The 21,482-nt window shown below is 44.7% G+C and overlaps 1 protein-coding gene across 1 annotated transcript in view; it reads left to right on the forward strand.

Annotated features, from left to right (window-relative positions):
- The first annotated feature begins 883 nt into the window (after positions 1–883).
- AK3 (adenylate kinase 3) overlaps positions 884–21,482 on the forward strand; it is a 29,464-nt gene continuing 8,865 nt past the window's right edge. The window contains exons 1-4 of the mRNA XM_073669121.1: positions 884–1,433; positions 18,820–18,939; positions 20,022–20,194; positions 20,965–21,083. Of these exons, the coding sequence (XP_073525222.1) occupies positions 1,286–1,433; positions 18,820–18,939; positions 20,022–20,194; positions 20,965–21,083 (560 nt within the window). The 5' untranslated portion in view covers positions 884–1,285. The remainder of the gene's footprint in view (positions 1,434–18,819; positions 18,940–20,021; positions 20,195–20,964; positions 21,084–21,482) is intronic.

Consider the following 21,482-nt stretch of genomic DNA (forward strand, 5'->3'; position numbering starts at 1 on the left):
CTTGTGTGTAGAGTGCAGAGCTTTCTCCTACATAGCAGAATAGTGCGTGCGTAGACTGTGCAGAGCCATGTGTGTAGCGTGCAGAGCTTTCTCCTACATAGCAGAATAGTGCGTGTGTAGACTGTGCAGTGCAGAGCCATGTGTGTAGAGTGCAGAGCTTTCTCCTACATAGCAGAACAGTGCGTGCGTAGACTGTGCAGTGCAGAGCCATGTGTAGAATACAGTGCAGAGCCTTATACATAGAAGAACAGTGCATGTGTAGAGTGCAGAGCCATGTGTAGAATACAGTGCAGAGCCTTGTGTGTAGAGTGCAGAGCTTTCTCCTACATAGCAGAACAGTGCGTGCGTAGACTGTGCAGAGCCATGTGTGTAGCGTGCAGAGCTTTCTCCTACATAGCAGTGCAGAGCCATGTGTAGAATTCAGTGCAGAGCGTTCTACATAGAAGAGCAGTGGGTGTGTAGAGTGCAGAGCCTTCTCCTACATAGAAGAGCAGTGGGTGTGTAGAGTGCAGAGCCTTCTCCTACATAGAAGAGCAGTGGGTGCGTAGAATGCAGAGCCATGTGCATAGAGTGCAGAGCTTTCTCCTACATAGCAGAACAGTGCGAGCGTAGAGTGCAGAGCCTTCTCCTAGATTGCTGAACAGTGCGTGCGTAGAGTGCAGAGCCATGTGTGTAGAGTGCAGAGCCTTCTCCTACATAGCAGAGCATGTGTACAGTGCACAGTCGTGTATGTAGAGCACACGCTGTAGTCTTGTGCCGAGTATACCGTGCAGGGCTTTGCAGTGCATAGTGCAGTCGTGTGTAGCGTGCACACTGCGGAGCTTTTCTGCATGCAGCACAGCTGTGGTCACATGCCCATGACGTCACGGAAGGTCCTGTGCCCTGCGGCTTTCCTCTGTACTGTAGTCACGGAGCTCCGTGTGACCGGAGACTGAGAGAAGTCCGCTCTGAGTGATGGCAGCAGGAGGGGGCGGCTGCGGACACTTCCTCCTCCCCGCCGGAGCAGTCAGTGGCCGATCTCCTCCTCCGTCACCTGAGACACTGGGGAGGAGGGCAGAGCACAGGGGGAGGAATAACCAAGTCCATGCTGGAGGAGGGGGCGCGGGACGTGATCGCAGCCCAGGTTCCACATGAAGCCTCTGCACTTTCTTTTCTAATTTTTTTTTCTCCGTTTTGTGAGGCGCATCATTAACCTGCACGTCACCGATCGTGCAGGAGCTGCGAGCTGATCGTACAGGCCACTGTGTTTATCAACTACCTCTAACTTTTCTAACTAATCTGCACAATGGCCGCTCGTATGCTGTTCCGGGCTGTGATCATGGGGCCCCCGGGCTCAGGGAAAGGGACGATCTCCGACAGGATCGTGAAACACTTCGCGCTCAAGCACTTGTCCAGCGGAGACCTGCTGAGGCTGAACATCCAGAAGAGGACAGGTAGAGCGGAGCCGGCGGGAGGGGATCTGCGTGCAGGCGATCGCCTGGGTGATGTGAAGGTGATCGCCTGGGTGATGTGAAGGTGATCGCCTGGGTGATGTGAAGGTGACAGGTGTCTTTCCACTTCCTCGCTGTCACCCAGGTGTTATTCCGCCACCATGACCTGGCAGCCTGTGTGACTTTTCATCACTCCTGCCATTGGAGCTGTGTATGTTCCTTACAGTTCAAGAGTCAGAAAACTGTAGAAGTTGTCTCCATCCCCCAATCAGATCTCCTCTTTTATTGTCTTCATACCCCTCTGTGACAGCTGGAATGTTGCTAGGGGCAACCACCTGCACAAGACGCATAGGGGGAAGATTTATAAAAGCGCCCCCGTATTATTGTCACACTGCCCTTTATTCCCTGCACCACCCGCGACATGGAGCCACATCTTTCTTTGTTAAAGCCGACATTTCTTATGATTTTTTTTAATTTTATACAGAGAACCCTCCTCCAATTTGTGCCGCTCCGCTGACTCTGGAAATGTTTCTTTTTCTTTTGAGCCCCTCCGTTTCATAGTTATGCCCCTCAGTGATAATTATGCAAATTGTCCCTTCAACCAACTAGGCGTATACCACAAAATGACTTTTGGGGGAGGTACTGAGTATAAATAAAAGAAAAGTCCCAGTGATAGGTCCTCTTTATATGGAGCATGGTTTCCAGTTTTATCTCCAGAAGTGTCTCTGCGGATACATGGCCGTGAATAACACCCGGTATATGCACCAGTAACGGGCCATGACCTTGTTTTGAGTTCTTTGCCGTCCTTGAGCAGGGCAGATGATGGCCGTAGTAATGTACCTCTATGGCGCCCCATATTTTGGGACAGAAGTGCACGGATCCACCATAGGTATTGAGGCTAGTTTTTAGATTTGTCAGAAAGTATCAGCCGTTATTGCTGGGAGGAACAGACGCGGTTACCTGCAGGAGACAAATCTGCACTGTGCTGCCTTGTAATATACAGTTCAGGAGGCTACTATGGTATGTGTGACAGAGGCGACTGATCAGGAACTACGTCGCCATAAAGAGTGCTTTGTGGTTTATTGTGTCGAGGTCACTAGTACTAGAAACTGTAAAGAAGTGTAAGAAAATGAGCTTTATTCACTGATCGCTGCTCTCTCCAATCTTTGGTGACGTCATGACTGCTGCAGCCAATCGCTGGCTTCAGTGATTACGCCACTGCAGTTCGCCGACGCTGCAGCCAATCACCAGCCTCAGTGTTCATGCCAATGTTATTGACACAAGATCACGGAGTCCAGTGATTGTCTGCAGTGGTTACCTGCTGCAGATGTGATGTCAACAAAGACTGGTGGCAGTGGTAGAGAGGCAGCGCAGGAGCAGCGGTCAGTGAGTGTAAAGCTCAGTGTCTTATTTTTACACTGACCAAGACATTAAGCTGTCACTGTCAAAATGGCTTTAGTCACACCTATTTTGTTCAATTACAGTAGTAAATGAGTATAATTATAGCACCAACCTATTCTGCAGTGCTGTACAGTGATTGTTGGCCAGCACATCAGTGGGGTTTCAAATTGGCCTTTGTGTATGTCTTTATGGTGAGTAGAAAGAAACCCCCACAAACATGGGGACAGTATACAAACTTGCAGATTGGTCCGATTTGAGCCGAGGAACCAGCACTGCAAAACCATAGTGCTAACCACAGAGCCACCGTGTCATATTGAGACTATTGAACACACCACTATTTTTTTTTTTTTTTTTTTTTTTTACCCTTCATTCAGAAACCCCTTATGAATTGACATGTTTATGTTGCACAATGTGCACTATAGTTGTGTTTTCCCACTGAAATTAAAGAGGTTGTCCACTACTTTTACATTGATGTCCTATCCTTAGGATAAGCCATCAATGTCTGATCAGCCGGGGTCCTACACCTGGCATCCCTACTGAGCAGCGGTTATCGGTGGCCGCCGGCCAGAAGTACTTGCTTGCCGAGCTTGGCCATCTACTTGTAGCGGCTACCGCAAGGTACTGCCCATCCGTTTGAATGGGAGGTGGATGTGCAGTACCCTCCGGCGGCCACTATAAGTAGACGGCCAAGCTCTGCAAGTGAGTATTTCCGGCTGACACCGATAACAGCTGATCAGCAGAGGTGCCGGGTGTCGGACCCCGGCCGATGAGACATTAATGGCCTATTCTTAGGAAAGGCCATCAATGTGAAAGTAGTGGACAACCTCTTTAACAGGGAGCTTTTTCAAAGGTTATTTGAAGCGTTTTATTGCCAAGTTGATTTTGGGATAGAATCTGCTTCAAAATCCACATAAATAAAACTCAGACCCCAACTCATCAGATGCTCCTGATTCATTAATAGGCGCACACTTGTTAATGAATCAGAAGCATCGGATGAGTGGCGTGTGCCTCTGTGCACCTCGCCCCAATCCTGCTCCAGTCCCTGCTGCCGTAAGACTTGTGGCGTGGCGTAGCGAATGCCAACGCACTTTATGAATTTGTCTAGCGGCCCCCCATCTCACCTCAGCTCCACCCAAATGGCGTGAAAATGACAAAAGTCACAAAATTTTAGCGCAGCCTCAAGTTGCGCCAAAATGCTATCACCTTGCAAAGCTTTTTACACCAGAATAATGGCGTAAAAGCTTTGATGAATCGCGCCCATAGTGTGCATATACTCTACATGTAGAAATGATGCAGACCACGCAAGGTCTCAGAAAAGGACCACCATATCTTGAATATAGTTCTGCTGTTGCTGAATGGACCCAGTATCTGGTCTGACCAATTAGCTATTCTAGTGTAAACTTACAATTTTTTTTCCTATGGTTTTTACTCTGCAGTTGCTCTACAATGCGCAGTCTGAACTTGGCCTACAAAGGCATTGCTTCTAGTAAAGTTGTCAGATACTAAGATATTGAGGGTGTCTCTAATCAGATGTCCACGTAAAGATTTGTCCTTGTTTCAAAGTGATTGACAAAAGGCAGACATAGGTAATATGCCATGGAAAATAAGCCGGACTCCAGTTATGTCTGGTGCATACTTGTGCACTGTAAACATGAGGCCTATGAAATGCATGGAATGGGAAAGCCACACTTGGCTGACTGAGGAGTGCAGAGCAGGGGTGGGCAATTAATTTTCCTGACGGACCGTATGAGAGACCGTGACTGTTGTGGAGGCTCAACCAGTACACTAAAATTAATTCTGCTCTATATTAATATTAACATTAATTAATTACCATATTTTTCGGATTATAAGATGCACTCCCCCCCCCCCCCCCCCAAATTTGGGGGAAATATGGGGATGCCTTTTATAATCTGAACTGTATAATCCGAAAGCTCTTACCCGCATTGGTGGAGCGGGTCCCAGGGTCGAGGCAGGAGTCAGGAGATCTTTGCTCCCGTGAGCTACTGCCTTCCGGTAGAGGCAGGAGTCGGAAGATGGCTGCGGGCTCGATGCTTGTAGTAGGTGTTCGGTGATGCGGGGGCTCCGCTGACATTTTGTAAAAGCCGGAGCCCTGCACCTTCCATACTTTCCTATGCGTCGGTCTCCGGGAAAATGCCCGCCGGAGGCTGTGCATGCGCAATTGAGATCTCGGGGGTACTACAAGCATGGGGCCCGCAGCCATCTTCTGACTCCTGCCTCTGCCAGAAGGCAGTAGCTCCTGGCAGCAGCGATCTCCTGACTCCTGCCTCGACCCTGCCACCTGGGACCCCGCTCCACCAACGCTTCGGCCCCCCCAAGGTAAGCTGATAATAACACGCAACGGTTTATAAAAAAAAAAAAAAAAAACATTTTTTCCTATTCTCCTCCCCAAAATTTGGGGGGCATCTTATAATCCGCAAAATTCGGTAATTAGTATTTTATATTAATAGGAATTGTATCACTTAATATTGAGCAAAATTAAATATGCTAACATCCCCTATATATACCATATGAGTCCTCACATACCCCCTCTATATACCGAATGACCCCACACACAGTATTGGCCCCCTATATGCAGTATGAGCCTTCGCATAGCCCCTATATACCGTATGAGCCCACATACAGCCCCCTATATACAGTATGAGCCCCCACATAGCCTCCTACATATAATATGAACCCCCACATAGCAGCGTATATACAGTATGAGCCCCCACATAGCCTCCCATATACAGTGCCTACAAGTAGTATTCAACCCCCTGCAGATTTAGCTGGTTGACACATGCAGAATTAACTTGGCATTGTGACATTTGTACTGTAGATCAGCCTGGAAGTGGGAAATGCACTGCAGCAATTTTTAAAAAAAAAAAAAAAAAAAAAAACGTTAAAAGTTAATTCAGAGTGTCATTTATTATTCAACCCCTCAAACCACAAGAATTCTGTTTGGTCCCCCTAAAGTATTAAGAAGTAGTTCAGGCACCAAGAATAATGAGCTTCACATGTGTGGATTAAAGATCTCTTTTGCCTGCCTTTTCTGACTATTTAAGACCCTCCCCAAACTTGTGAACAGCACTCAGACATGGTCAACATGGGAAAGACAAAGGAGCATTCCAAGGCCATCAGAGACAAGATCGTGGAGGGTCACAAGGCTGGCAAGGGGTACAAAACCCTTTCCAAGGAGTTGGGCCTACCTGTCTCCACTGTTGGGAGCATCATCCGTAAGTGGAAGGCTTATGGAACTACTGTTAGCCTTCCACGGCCAGGACAGCCTTTGAAAGTGTCCTCCCGTGCCGAGGCCAGGCTTGTCCGAAGAGTCAAGGCTAACCCAAGGACAACAAGGAAGGAGCTCCGGGAAGATCTCATGGCAGTGGGGACATTGGTTTCAGTCAATACCATAAGTAACGTACTCCACCGCAATGGTCTCCGTTCCAGACGAGCCCGTAAGGTACCTTTACTTTCAAAGCGTCATGTCAAGGCTCGTCTACAGTTTGCTCATGATCACTTGGAGGACTCTGAGACAGACTGGTTCAAGGTTCTATGGTCTGATGAGACCAAGATCGAGATCTTTGGTGCCAACCACACACGTGACGTTTGGAGACTGGATGGCACTGCATACGACCCCAAGAATACCATCCCTACAGTCAAGCATGGTGGTGGCAGCATCATGCTGTGGGGCTGTTTCTCTGCCAAGGGGCCTGGCCATCTGGTCCGCATCCATGGGAAGATGGATAGCACGGCCTACCTGGAGATTTTAGCCAAGAACCTCCGCTCCTCCATCAAGGATCTTAAGATGGGTCGTAATTTCATCTTCCAACAAGACAACGACCCAAAGCACACAGCCAAGAAAACCAAGGCCTGGTTCAATAGGGAAAAAGTCAAGGTGTTGGAGTGGCCTAGTCAGTCTCCTGACCTTAACCCAATTGAAAACTTGTGGAAGGAGCTCAAGAATAAAGTCCACATGAGACACCCAAAGAACCTAGATAACTTGGAGAAGATCTGCATGGAGGAGTGGGCCAAGATAACTCCACAGACCTGTGCTGGCCTGATCAGGTCTTATAAAAGACGATTATTAGCTGTAATTGCAAACAAGGGTTATTCCACAAAATATTAAACATAGGGGTTGTATAATAATTGACCCACACTTTTATGTTTAAAATTTAATAAAATTCAACTGAGCAACATAACTTTTTGGTTTGTAAGATTTATGCTTCTGTTTATAAAACCTACTCTCGTTTGCAGTTTGAAGGCTCTAACTTATTTGCATCTTATCAAACCAGCTAAATCAGCAGGGGGTTGAATACTACTTGTAGGCACTGTACATGCAAACATCCCATACACATTAGAAAAAAACAACACATGCTCACCTCTCTCCTGTCCCCCTGCACTCTGCTCCTCTTTCTGGGGCACTGACTTTCTGCACAGCTGAAGCAATGGAATAACCTCATCGCACCTGCTGTCTCAGTCGCACACGCTGATTGGTGGAAAAAGGAGCCCACTGTCTTTGTCCTGAGGATGAGCATAGTGGTAACATCGAGAAGCGGGTAGTGGACAGGCGAGGGCACGATGCTTCTGTGAGCCACTGTTTTTAGCCCTTTGGCTTTTTTGGTCCGTGGGCCGGATTGGGACAGCCAAGGGGCCGGATGTGGCCCACAGGCTACACTTTGCCCAGCTCTGGTATAGAGGGAAGTGAAGCAGGAGAGGAGGTTTTGGTTGCTTATTATCTGAGAAGGTCTTTCACATCATTAAGGTAAATTTAGGGCTCGTTCACACAAGTGTATTATATGGACATGTCTTGTACATGTTAAAGAACATTCCTCCCATCAAAGTTTTTATCCTCTTAATATATTGCAGTCATCATATTATACTGCGCTGTGTACTTACAATTGCTCATTTTGCCTTTCTACCCACCAATTCTTTTCTCTGCTTTATGTAGAAACAGGAAGTCTCATTTCCCTGCATACATCATTCCCCTCTTCTCTTCAGTTCCTGACCCAGCTGCTCCCCTGCCAAAGACTTTTGCAGTGACTCATGACTTGTGCAGACAAAATTGACCTCCTGTTTCTACATGGAGCTTTGGGCCCACATATTCTCAATAAAGTTTAGGGCAGGTGTGGTAGGAGTCATGCCATTATTCTTTCATCTTTATGGCCTTTACTGGCTAGCCAAGCAGTGGAGTACTGCGATGCATACTATGGAGCATTGTCCTGCATAAAACTCATGGTTTTCTTGAAAGATGCAGACTTTTTCCTGTTCCACTGCTTGAAGAAAGTGTCTTCTAAACCTATTAGCAGTAGGCATGGGATTTGATTTTCAGTCCATCTTGTATCTGAAAAAGTTGAACTAGCTCCTCTTTAACCCCTTTACCCCCGAGGGTGGTTTGCACGTTAATGACCAGGCCAATTTTTACAATTCTGACCACTGTGACTTTGAGGTAATTACTCTGGAACGCTTCACCGGATCCCCCTGATTCTGAGACTGTTTCTCCGTGACATATTGTACTTAATGGTAGTGGTAAAAGTTATTTGATATGACTTGGGTTTATTTGTGAAAAAAATGGAAATTTGGCGAAAATTTCGCAATTTTCAAACTTTGAATTTTTATGCCCTTAAATCAGAGAGATGTCACACAAAATAGTTAATAAATAACATTTCCCACATGTCTACTTTACATCAGCACAATTTTGGAACCAACATTTTTTTTATTAGGGAGCTATAAGGGTTAAAAGTTGACCAGCGATTTCTCATTTTTACAACAAAATTTACAAAAATATTTTTTTAGGCACCACATCACATTTAAAGTGACTTTGAGGGGCCTTTATGACAGAAAATACTCAAAAGTGCACCCCTCAAGGTGCTCAAAACCACATTCAAGAAGTTTATTAACCCTTCAGGTGTTTCACAGGAATTTTTGGAATGTGGAAGAAAAAAAATAAACATTTATTTTTTTTCACAAAAATGTTACTTTAGACCCCAATTTTTATATTTTTGCAAGGGTATCATTAAAAAATGAACCCCAAAATTTATTGTGCAATTTCTCCTGAGTAAGCCGATACCCAATATGTGGGGGAAAACCACTGTTTGGGCACACGGCAGGGTTCGGAAGGGAAGGAGCACCATTTGACTTTTTGAATGTAAAATTTGCTTGTATAATTAGCGGACGCCATGTTGCGTTTGGAGAGCCCCTGATGTGCCTAAAACAGTGGAAACCCCCCCCCCCCCACAAGTGACACCATTTTGGAAACTAGACCCCTCAGGGAACTTATCTAGATGTGTGAGGAGTACCCTGAACCCCCAGGTGCTTCACAGAAGTTTATAACATGGAGCCGTGAAAATAAAAAAATCAAACTTTTTCCACAAAAAATGATGTTTTAGCCCCAAATTTTTTATTTTCACAACAGTAAGAGGAGAAAATGGACCCCAAAAACTTTTGTGCAATTTCTCCTGAGTACTCCGATACCCCATATGTGGGGAAAATACACTGTTTGGGCGCACAGCAGGGTTCAGAAGGGAAGAAGCGCGGTGTAACTTTTTGAACGCAAAATTGGCTGGAATTGAGAGCAGACGCCATGTCGCGTTTGGAGAGCCCCTGATGTGCCTAAATAGTGGAAACCCCCCCACAAGTGACCCCATTTTGGAAACTAGACCCCTCAAGGATTTTATCAAGGGGTATAGTGAACATTTTGAACCCAGAGATACGACACAGAATTTGATAACATTAGGTCATCATATTGAATAAGTTGTCATTAGTCTTGAGTGCAAGTGCTCGCTACTTGAGTTTGCATCGGGTACTCAGGTATGCACCAAGTATCGTGGGTGCTCGAGTCCTCGCCCCGCATGTTTCTCGGTTGTTAGACACCCAAAAAAAAACTTGCAGGGAAAGCTCATGCATGGCAGGCAATCCCAGCAACATTTTTCTTGACCGCAAAGCATATGGGGCGAAGAGTCAAACATGTCACTCCAGCACCCGCGACACTCAGTGCATACCTGAGCCCCCGATGCAAACTCAGGTAGCGAGCACTTGCGCTCAACACTGGTTTCCATATCGTCATCATTTTTTTTTCTTTACTTTCGAAAAAAATCCCAACCCTGACCCCAAGCACAACCCTAACCCTAGAGTTTATTTTTTACGCCGTTCCTCGTGCGGTATAAGTGATTACATGACTTTATTCTTCGGGCCGGTGCAATTACAGCAATACCAAAATCATATCGGGTTTTTATATTTGGCAGCTGTCACACACTAAAAGACGTTTTTTTTTTTATTGCAAAGACTAGTTTTTGCATCGCCATATTTTGAGAGCTATAATTTTTCCATATTTCGTCCAACAGAGTCATGTGACGGCTTGTTTTTTGCGGGACAAGTTGACGTTTTTATTGGTACCATTTTCAGGCACGTGACTTTTTTTGATCACTTTCTATTCCGTTTTTTGGGAGGCAGAATAAACAAAAATCAGAAATTGTTTGTTTTTTTAATTTTTTTTATACCGTTCCGCGTGTGGTAAAATTGATAAGGTAGCTTTATTCTTCGAGTCAGTATGTTTACAGTGGTACCACATTTAGGCTGTGTGCCCACGATGCGTTTTTAATGCGTTTCCGCAGCTTTTTTGCAGCTGCGGAAACGCATTAAAAACGCATGGTAGAAGGCCTGCCATGTTCCCCAATGATAATCCGCATGTGCTGTGCACATGCTGCGGAAATTTCCGCTGCGGATTATCATTACGGAAAAAAACGCAGCACTACCAATTATTTTGCGGAAGTGCTGCGTTTTCGCCGCCATTGACTTGCATTAGAACGCGCCAATTCCGCAAGACTGCTTCTGTACTTGCGTAATTGGCGCGTTCTAATGTGTGGATGGTACCCGAGTGTGGAGGACAGGAGACTCTCCTCCACACCCAGGTACCATAGAAACTGTAAAAACAAGAATAAAATAAAAAATAAAGATTATATTCACCTTCCGACGGCCCCCGGTCTCCTTCCCTGTGCTTGCGGGCAGGACTGAAGGACCTGCGGTGACGTCACAGTCATGTGACCGCAGGCCCTTCAGTGCAGTGTCCCGCGATCAGCTGGCAGCCAGGAAAGAGCGCAGCAACACACGCCGGGCCATCAGAAGGCAAGTATAGGTTTATTTTTTTATTTTTAACCATTCTCTCGGGTCACACTATATAAATCCATGCTGTTTGCATGGATTTATATAGTGTAACCAAGTTGACAAGCACTTTCCAAGTGATGCTAAAATCGCTTGGAAAAGCGCTTGTCAATCCGCATGCGGAAATGCATGTGAAGAACGCTTCACTTCCGCTTGTCCCTGGCAGGAAAACGCATGTACAATCCGCATGCTTTTTTTCTGCCAGGGAGATGCAGAAATTTTCTGCTTCATTTCTGCATCGTGGGCACACAGCCTTATAATGTTTTTTTTTATGTTTTGGCGCTTTTACACGATAAAAGCTATTTTATAGAAAAAAGAATATTTTATGCATCGCTTTATTCTGAGAGCTATAACTTTTTTATTTTTCGATGATGGAGCTGTATGGCGGCTTGTTTTTTGCGGAACAAGATGACATTTTCAGCGGTACCATTTTTATTTATATTCGTCTTTTTGGTCTTGTTTTATGCCATTTTTTGTTTGGCGGTATGATGATAAAGCATTGTTTTTTGCTTTGTTTTTTTTTTTTTTTTTTTACTGTGTTCACTAAAGGGGTTAACTAGTGGGACAGTTTTATAGGTCACGTCGCTCCGGACGCGGCGATACCAAATATGTCTACTTTTATTGTTTTTTTTCAGAATAATAGTTATTGATGGATACATTTATATTTTTATTTATTGGTGATTATTTATTTTATTTATTTATTTATTTTCATTTTCTAACCCTTTTTTTTACTTTTATACTTTGTCCCACTATGGGACTTTCACTTTTTTTACTCTGATCTCCTGTATAGCATAGGGATGGAGCACCATCCCTGTGCTATACAGGCTGTCAGCGCTGCAGAGGCAGAAGATACTTTGATCATTGATCATTTTATCGTTGTGACCCGGATGTCGTCATGACAACATCTGGGTCACCAGGCAGCCAGAAGATACTTTGATCGTGCACTGCGCATGATCAAAGTATCTTCTGGCTGCCTGGTGACCCAGATGTTGTCATGACGACATCCGGGTCACAATGACAACCGAGGGACCCGGCCTCAGACCGCGCAGGAAGAAGTAAGTACTGGCGCTTACCTCCGGAATGATGCAGTCGACTTCGCATAGACTGCGATTGCTCCCAGCACATATCACTGGGTGTCAGCTGATTGCGGGCGCAATTGCCAGGGCGTATTTATACGTACCTGGCTCTTAAAACCCAGGGTGCAGGTACGTATTAGTACACCCTGGGCTGTAAAGGGGTTAATAATACCAGCTCATAGCAGTACCCCACCTCCACCTTGTTGGCATCTGAGTCAAAGTGGAGGTCTGTGCCCATTGCTGATCCAAACACAAGGGAGGTTGCAGGTCTGGAATATGACAGTACAGGAGGATAATGGGTTCCTGGTCACTTCACGTTTGATTCTTCTCTACCCGTTGACAGTTAATGGGTATCTTTTTTTCGTTGCACATTTTTGTGACCCTTTTGACTATTTGCAACAGAAATTTTGATGGTTCTGTGATCACACCCCAATATCTTAGCAATTTTGAGTACTGCATCTGTCTTTTTTGACCCATTTTGCCTGAGGAAAACAAGTTGCCTAATAATTCTGCATACTCTGATAAAGGGTGGTGATATCCTTAGGCCTCACCCCCCCTCATTATATGTTTATGGTTCTTCCAAGTTTTTACAGCTTGGAATTGGACAATCTGCACACTTACTTGCCTAATTATGTACTCCGTGTAAACGTCACTCAAGTTTTAGCCAGGCTACAGGATCTGAACTTTAGATAACAATATGTAGCCATGGCTTTAATTTGCACACACAATTGTTATGCCTTTCATATATGAATATAACCCAATCTTGCATTAATACAACTGCTTATTTGATACCAATACATTTTCTTGCCAAAAATGACATAAAATACAGAATAGCTGAAAAACCTTTCACTAGATAAAGTAATTGTTACATATTTTTTTTACTATGATTCACAATATTTTTTTTGCAGTATGTACATCATTAAATTATTGTCTTAAATTTGGAGGAATTTCTTCAATGATATTGTCAAATGATACTGAAATAATGAATATATGTTTTATTCCAATACAATACAAGCAAGTGTAATGAAATTTGTCTAAAAAACTGAGACACGTATTCCAAATAATGATTGATTAGAATGTTGATCTGATTGTATGTATGGTCGCCATTTGTTTAGGTGCCTAGGAAAAAAACAAACCCAGACAATTAGAGATCTCTTACTGCTAACATATTAAAATAAGAACATTCTGCAAGAGTAGAAAATAAGGCACCAACAGGTAAATAAACTGGAGAATAATCTTTATAAAAAAAAAAAATTAAAAAAAATATATATATACACACACAGTACATTGATGTTTGGATCATATATTGAATTGTTTTTAATAGGATCTATGGATTTCGGACATCTGCTGGCATTGTAGGAATGTTAATGGATTTTATCACCTTTTGTGATACCAGGAGATGTGGTATGATCAGACCGTGTTCCTGCACAGTGAGACACAGCCATTACACAGGACACAGCAGGGGCACATTTATAAGATTATCTCAGCACAGGGACATTTTATGTAAACACATCCAGTTGTGGAAATTATTATTCCAAGATGTATTTATTAAAATGAACTATTGTTTGTGGGAAAACACCTTTAAGTTGGGGTTTCCATGTAAAATCCCACATAAATGCAATTCAGACAAAAACCTTGGCAGAACCACTCACTATAATGAGGCAGATGGAGACACTTTGGAGTCCGTTTGGCGTTCTGCTCCAGTGGTATCCATCTTTTTAGGTGTTCACAATACTGTAGTCGACCACACCTGTACACTAAAATAATGCCTAAATTGATGGAAATCCCACCCTTGCACACTACATCACTGTATCCAGCTGCATATATTACTGGTAATAGCAGGAGTTAGGCAGGCAGGGTTTGTGGACAGTGTATACAGCAGAATAGGGTCCATTGCACGTGCTGTCTGCTGCTGTTACAGATATCTATATCCCTAGATATCAGGGCTTTTTTTTTTTTTGCTGTTAATCCTGATTATTTATATCTATAACGCCATTGCCTAAAACCGTGGTCATCAGACGTGATCCGATATTACTGCGGTAATAATTGTTACATTTTTTGGAGTGAGCCAAATATTACACTCCAGTTAAAGTCTGCCAGTTGTGTGTTGTTCAACCTACTCACACTTGGTCGCTGACCAATACCACATCTGTAAGGCCACTGCCTAAAACCGTGGTAATCAGACGTGATCCAATATTACTGCGGTAATAATCATCACATTTTTTGGAGCATGCCAAATATTACACTACATTTAAAATGGAAAAGGCGCGTGGCAAGGGACGGGGAAGTGGACATGATGCTGATGGTGCATGCAGAGGCCGAGGCTGTGGGCAAGATGAAACTGTGCCTGCTGAGGGAGAACAACAAACACCCACATCATGTTGAACTACCTTCCGGTCCCAATTTTTAGGGGGCCGTGGAACACCACTCTCGAAGCTAGATCAGTGTGAAAAGGTTGTTGTTTGGATAGCAGATAATGCTTCCAGTCAGTTTGCCACCACCACCACCCTGTCTTACACATGATCCAGTCTCAGTAGCCCGTGAGTCTGGACCACATATTCCTCACCCTGATCCTCCTTCCTCCCACCATGCCGAGTGCCCGGAGACAAGTGCCACACTTGGACACTCCGAAGAGCTGTTCACTTTTCCATTTATAGATTCTGGCCTTTCGCCCGGCCTGCTTCAAGCGGGGCAAGAGGAGATCGCATGTAGCAATGCCCAAATATTTGAGCAGCCACGGTCACACTAAGGCGACGGTGGCAAAGTGCAGTTACTGTCGCAAGAGGTGGATGATGATGAGACAATTGCCTGCAAGTCAGGTGGAGGCCCAGGGTGTGTATGTGGAAGACGAGGTGGTGGACGATGAAGTCACCTGGCAAGGTGACATGCATAGCGAGGACAGCAGCACAGAGGGTGAGGGAGGCGTAGCACCCCAACAAGCAGTGGGGTGGCCACAGGCACAAGGCGGGCAACCCTTCCTCGGAACACCAACACGAGGGAAGTTGCCAGTCCAACTGTTAGGTCTTCCAGAGTCTGGCTTTTTTTTAAAGACTGTACAGATAACACCAAAAAGGCCATTTGCAACATCTGCCATGCCAGCATCAGCAGGGGCAGCCTGACCACCACCAACATGCTCAGGCACATGACAGCAAAGCACCCGACTAATTGGGCCGAATGCCAGGGTTCAGAAACAGTGTCTGCTTGTGACACCACTGCCTGTTTCGCTGTTGTGCGTGCACTCCAATCCCCTGTCCATGGCGCAGGTGAAGATGCCTCCTGCCCTGCACCTGTCATTGCACATTTGCAACCACCCCCATCAGGGTCCACGTCCTTGTCCCAGCGCAGCGTTCAAATGTCCATATCCCAGTCCTTTTGAATGCAAGCGTAAATATGCAGCCAACCACCCACAGACAACAGCGCTGAACTGCCACATTTATAGACTGCTTGCACTTGAAATGTTGCCTTTTAGGCTTGTAGAGACGGAATCTTTCTGCAACCTCATGGCGGCGGCCATCCCTCGGTACTCGGTCCCCAGCCACCACTATTTCTCCCGGTGTGTCGTCCCCGCCTTACACAAGCACGTGTCCCAGAACATAACCCATGTCCTCAACAATGCAGTTATTGGGAAGGTCCACCTAACCACGGACACATGGACAAGTGCTTGTGGCCAGGGACGATACATCTTGCTGACGGCACACTGGGATAATCTAGTGGAAGCTGGGACCCAGTTGGATCCTGGGACGAAACACGTCCTCCCGACGCCGAGGATTGCAGGCACTGGGTCAATCAGGGTTGCCCTCACATTCTACAGCTCCTGCACTTCCTCCTCCTCTTCAGCATCCATCTCAGAAATGACCACATCAGTCTCAAGCTGGAAGCACTGCAGCACTGCTTCAGCCAAGCGGCAACAGGCTCTACTGAAGCTAGTACGTTTAGGGGATAAAACCGCACACCGCTGCAGAGTTGTTGACAGCTGTAACAGAGCAGGCAGATCTGTGGCTGTCACTGCTGAACCTACAGCCAGGCATGGTCGTGTGTGACAATGGCCGGAACCTGGTTGCAGCTCTGAAGCTAGGCGAGCTTGCACATGTACAATGCCTGGCCCATTTGCTCAAACCAGTGGTTCAGCGGTTTCTCAAAACCTACCTGGATCTGCCTGATCTGCTTTTGAAAGTACGCCGTGTGTGTGCCCATTTCCAAAAGTCAACTACAGTTTCCGCTGCCTTCGCCGTGCTTCAGCAGTTTTTGCAGCTTCCAGCTCACTGACTGGTGTGCGATGCCACCAAGCATTGGATTTCAACTTTGCATATGTTGGGAAGGATTTGTGAGCAGCAGAGGGCAGTTGTTGAGTACCAGCTTCAACATGCCTGTCGATATTTAGGTCAGCCTCCGCACATAAGAGCTGAACAGTGGGCATGGATGTCTGACATCTGTACCGGCCTCCAAAACTTTGAACACTCCAGCAAGATGGTGAGCGGCGATGATGCCATAATTAGCGGCACCATCCTGCTTCTCTGTCTACGGAAACGCTCGCCTCTCACAATTAAAGAGGAGGCATTGCAGGCGGAGCACGATGAGATGGAGCAAGGAACCATACAAGTTGATGCCACACAGCTCCGCCTCATCTCATCTCAACGCGGATTGGGTGATAATGAGGAGGAGGAGCGCATGGACAGTCGTCCTCTTGGTCTGGACAGGGAAGACTTGGCTGTTGGCAGTCTGGCACACATGGTTGACTTTATGTTCAACTGCCTTTCCCATGAACCTCGCGTTGTACACATTTTGGCCGACAGTAATTACTGGCTGGTCACACTTCTAGACCCACGCTACAAGGAGGACTTTCTATCTCTCCTTCCCGTGGCGGAGAGGTCTAATAAAATGTTGCAGTACCAGAAGGCCCTTTTGTTTTCAGGAATTATTAAAAAAAAAAATTCCCATCTGAAAATGCTGGCGGCAGAGGTCACAGTTTGTTGGACAACCAAGGAGTACAGGTGAGGGAGACACAAATACGATGCAGCAGAGGCAGGGGAACACTGTCAAAGGTGTGGGACAGTTTTGTCAGACCCTCCCAGTGCCCAGCCCTGATGTGTGGGGTACTCTGACAAGGAGGGAAAAGTTTTGGAAGATGCTGAAGGAATATCTTGCCAACCGTACCAATGTCCTCTGTGATTCCTCTGTGCCTTATAACTATTGGGTATCCAAGCTGGACACATGGCATGAACTGGCTCTGTACGCCTTGGAGGTCCTGGCCTGCCCTGCCGCTAGCGTTTTGTCAGAGCGGGTTTTTAGTGCTAACAGGCTGACTCTTATAAAAATGAACAAGGGCTGGATTGGGGCATTCTCAACACCACCGGATGATAGCAGCGAAACATAGTAAAATACAGTGGTTTGGGGTTTTTTTTGAGGGGGGGGGGGGGTCTATTCCTATGCACCGCTTCACACCCAGACATACTCTTCCTAATTTTGTCTATTCTCTGTTGTCCTCCTCATCCTTCACCACCAGATCACCAGGGTGACCGTGGTGTAACACCCACAAATTTGTTTTTAAGGATGTTTGATGCCCGTAGGAAATTTTTTTTAGAGGCCTACCTCTAACATTCTGTATGTTGTACAGTATGTTCATGTATACCTCCAGGGGTAAATGTTTTGCAGCCCATGCACTTAGTGCATTGGCATTACCAGTATAGGAGACCCACTCCTTAACAATGGTACATTTTTTTTTTAATGAGGACCTCCTCTACGTCTCTTCAAAGGGGTACTGGAGTGCATCCAATTTTTTTGGCAGCCCTTGCAGCCAGTGCATGGCATTACCACTATAGGAGACCCACTCCTTAACAATGGAAACAACAAAGCATAGCCAGAGGGACGACTGCTGGCCCTCTAACAATAGTAAGGGCTGCCTGATGGCCTTGTAAAAAAGGCTTTGTGAACTTTCACAGTCCCTCCTTCATAAATGAAACAGGATGTGTCTGATCATGTCTCACACACCACATGGCCAGATAAGGTAGTAAAATGTTAAAATTACATTTACTGGTGAAAGTATGTTTGTGAACATAGCCCAAGGTGTGGAGGAGCATTTTTTGTTTTTTTTTGTTATTTATTTTGCCTTATATACAAGTCATTACGCTGGAAAGGATGTTCCTTAACATTTTTTCCAGGAAAATCCATTTTGGCTTCGTTTTTATATGTTTTATTGTGAGTCTGTAAAAGTGGCGTAATACCTCTGACAACATTGTTCACAGCAGTATTGTTGGTGGACTATTGTTATGTCCATTACTTGTAGCTTGGAAGTAAGGTCACATGGAGTATTAAAACTCTGTACAGCCCTGCCACTTAGGCTGGTCATACACAATGGCTACCTGTCGTATGAACGCTTATTTAGCCTGGTGCTGTTCCTCTCAGCCCCCCACCTACATATGCATGCTCAGCTCAGTTGAGCGTACATAAGTCTTCAGTGAGGGAGAGTTTCTGCCTTACACCTCTTCAGTAAAAATGATTGGACGTGGTTAATTTCTGCAGTCCCACCTAAATTGGTGGGACACTCACCTAAGTTGTATAGTCCCACCTTGATCAGATACTTCATTCAACCAGACTTTTGAAGAATTCCTTCTTTACTGATCTTCTGAACAGAACCATTTGTCATTACTTAAATTGTAGTAGAGCCAAATAAATCTTCAGCGTATTTTATAAGTGACAGATGTTGAAATCCCAGGTATAATGTGGTATATAAACAGTAATGATGTTTTTCTCTACAGAAATTGGTATCCTGGCAAAATCTTACATAGAACAAGGTCAGCTGGTGCCAGATGATGTGATCACCCGACTAATCGTACAAGAGCTAAATAACTTTGGTGACCATAACTGGCTGCTAGATGGTAAGCTCCATTCTTCCTCGTGTGTGGTTTGTACATGGTGAGAGTGGGATAAATACAAATGACTGTCCATTCACATGGAAGAAGAAATCACTGGATGGGAAAATGGTGTTCACTATTAACGCAATGCATGGACACAAGTTCATTAATCCTGAAGTGGTCAGTTAACCCCTTACCAACATGGCGATTTTTTTTTTTTTTTTTTTTCCCTCTGCTTCTTCCAAGAACTATAACTTTTTTTTATTTTTCCATCAACATAGCTGTATGAGGGCTTGTTTTTTTTGGGAAACAAGTTGTACTTTTGAATGACATCATCCATTTTACTATGCGGTATACTGGAAAATGGGGAATAAATGCGAAAGTGTGACGAAATTGTGAAAAAAATTGCAATTGTTTTTTGAGTTTTGTTTTTATGGTGTTCATTATGCAGTAAAAACGACCTGGCAATGTATTTATAATACAATATTTTTGAGTCCTTTCAGGAGACTTGAACCTGCAATTGTTTGATTGCTTGTACTCTATACAATATTTCACTACATACTTTTTTTTACTATTTAAAACATGGACTCCTATGAACAAGCCGCAGGCTGGACTTCATAGCCTTGTTACCATAGCTGGCACAGGAGTCTTCCCGACTGTAAGGGTAACCCATCAGCATCCCATGATCACGTCTCCTGGGAGCCAATGAGTGCATGGAGCGGTGCGCCCCGGGCCATGTGCTGTTACAGATTGACAATTAGCAGTGGGTGGAGCTAGGTGGCACCTGCGACTGATAGCGGCAGATGATGGCTGAATAACACAGCCATCTGCTGTGAAACTTGCAGACTTAGCTCCCGAGCCTACATCAAACAGAGACCCGACATGTGACGTACCGGTGCGTCATATGTCTGGAAGGCGCTAATATTTTTGTTCAGTATTAGAAAAATCTATTTTTCCTCCAAAGGTTATGTGTCGCATTGCAGATCATCCCCATTCCTGGCACACCACGTAAACTGGTGTGGAGCTGTTTCTGGACGTCTTCAGCTGTTATATACATTAAAAGGTTTTCTGTGTCAGTAATTGTGTGTTTCATCATTTCCTTTTAGGGTTCCCGAGAACTGTTCCTCAAGCACAAGCCCTTGATAAGGCCCATCAAATAGACACGGTCATTGACTTGAACGTTCCATTTCAGACCATTAAGGATCGTCTTACTGCACGGTGGATCCACGCTGGTAGTGGAAGAGTATATAACACAGAATTCAATCCTCCAAAAGTTTCAGTAAGCACTTCTAAGAGTTTTTGTTAGAACTGTAGCCCTTCAGTGAGGTGCACCTTTACTGTCGCTGTTTTTATATCTTTCTGCACTTTGTTATTACACTTAGATCTGGCAGTGGCCGGTGTTGAACGATTAAATGATTTGTTTCACGCCATATACATGTAGGTATGCACTAGAGTAGTAAAGACAAGGGTCAGACTGAATGGGCAGATGAGGTGCTTGTGTTAAATTCATTACCGATACCAAGTCCTCATGTACTGGTACATGGGGTTCCTGGTTATCCTGCCAATTATTTTGCACGACCAATGGTGGTATGCTTCACGTGTGATGGATCTGTCCACGGGTATCTCTCTTCCTGGTCTCGCGTATACAATATGGCCCATCCTGTCCTCCATACTCCCCTTACCTCTGGAAACTTTGTTGCATCCCAAGTCATCTAACCTCAGTTGGTCTCAATACAGATTCCTTACTTTTCTCTTTTTGACGGCAAAGCAAACGATGGTACATGCTTGGAAAAAAACACACATCCCGTTTCCGCAATTTCTAGCTTTCTTTTGTGTTTGCTATAATATGATTTGCATAAAGAAGTTGTTGTATTTTATATTTTACACTTAGTTATATAGATAAAATGCAATGAAAAATTTGAAAGAGAAAATCATTTCCAATACAGTGGGTAGAAGGTAAATGTTTTAGAGGAGAATGCCTGTTTAATCTTTATTAACCTAGAACTGAAAAGGGGATTGATAGACTTTTTGTTTTTATATTGGTAATAGGGAATTGACGACGTTACAGGGGAACCTCTGATTCAACGTGAAGATGACAAGCCAGAGACTGTCACCAAGAGACTGACCGCTTATGAGGCTCTCACAAGGCCCGTATTGGGATACTACAAGTAAGTATTGCTTTTGATATGATACAAATACTGTCTTTTCTTTTATGAAATAAATGTCTGCAGATGTACGATCCATGAGCTTGTAAATACCTGCACTTTATCTGTTGGAGACAACCTCAGAATCCAGGTTGGTAGCTTTGGCTTATAATCAGATTGTGAGCATGGGTCATTATTTAATTATTAGAATGGACAAGGGTGATTTTACATTAATTACGTAATGTTGTGACTTGTTGGGCGCCCGCACTTGAACTGTTCAACTAAATCCATACCTCGAATGTATGCGGTAGTATTTCTTCTTTCGTATACCAGACAAATGAATAACAAATGGACATCACTGGCATACATCTGAGCAGTAGAACTTCATTGACAAGTTAGAATTATACAATGAACCTGTAACCT

Source organism: Phyllobates terribilis, unplaced genomic scaffold (genome assembly GCF_046119375.1).
Source record: "Phyllobates terribilis strain yellow unplaced genomic scaffold, ASM4611937v1 Scaffold_1__5_contigs__length_1240528914, whole genome shotgun sequence".
In the NCBI taxonomy this organism is placed as follows: domain Eukaryota; kingdom Metazoa; phylum Chordata; class Amphibia; order Anura; family Dendrobatidae; genus Phyllobates; species Phyllobates terribilis.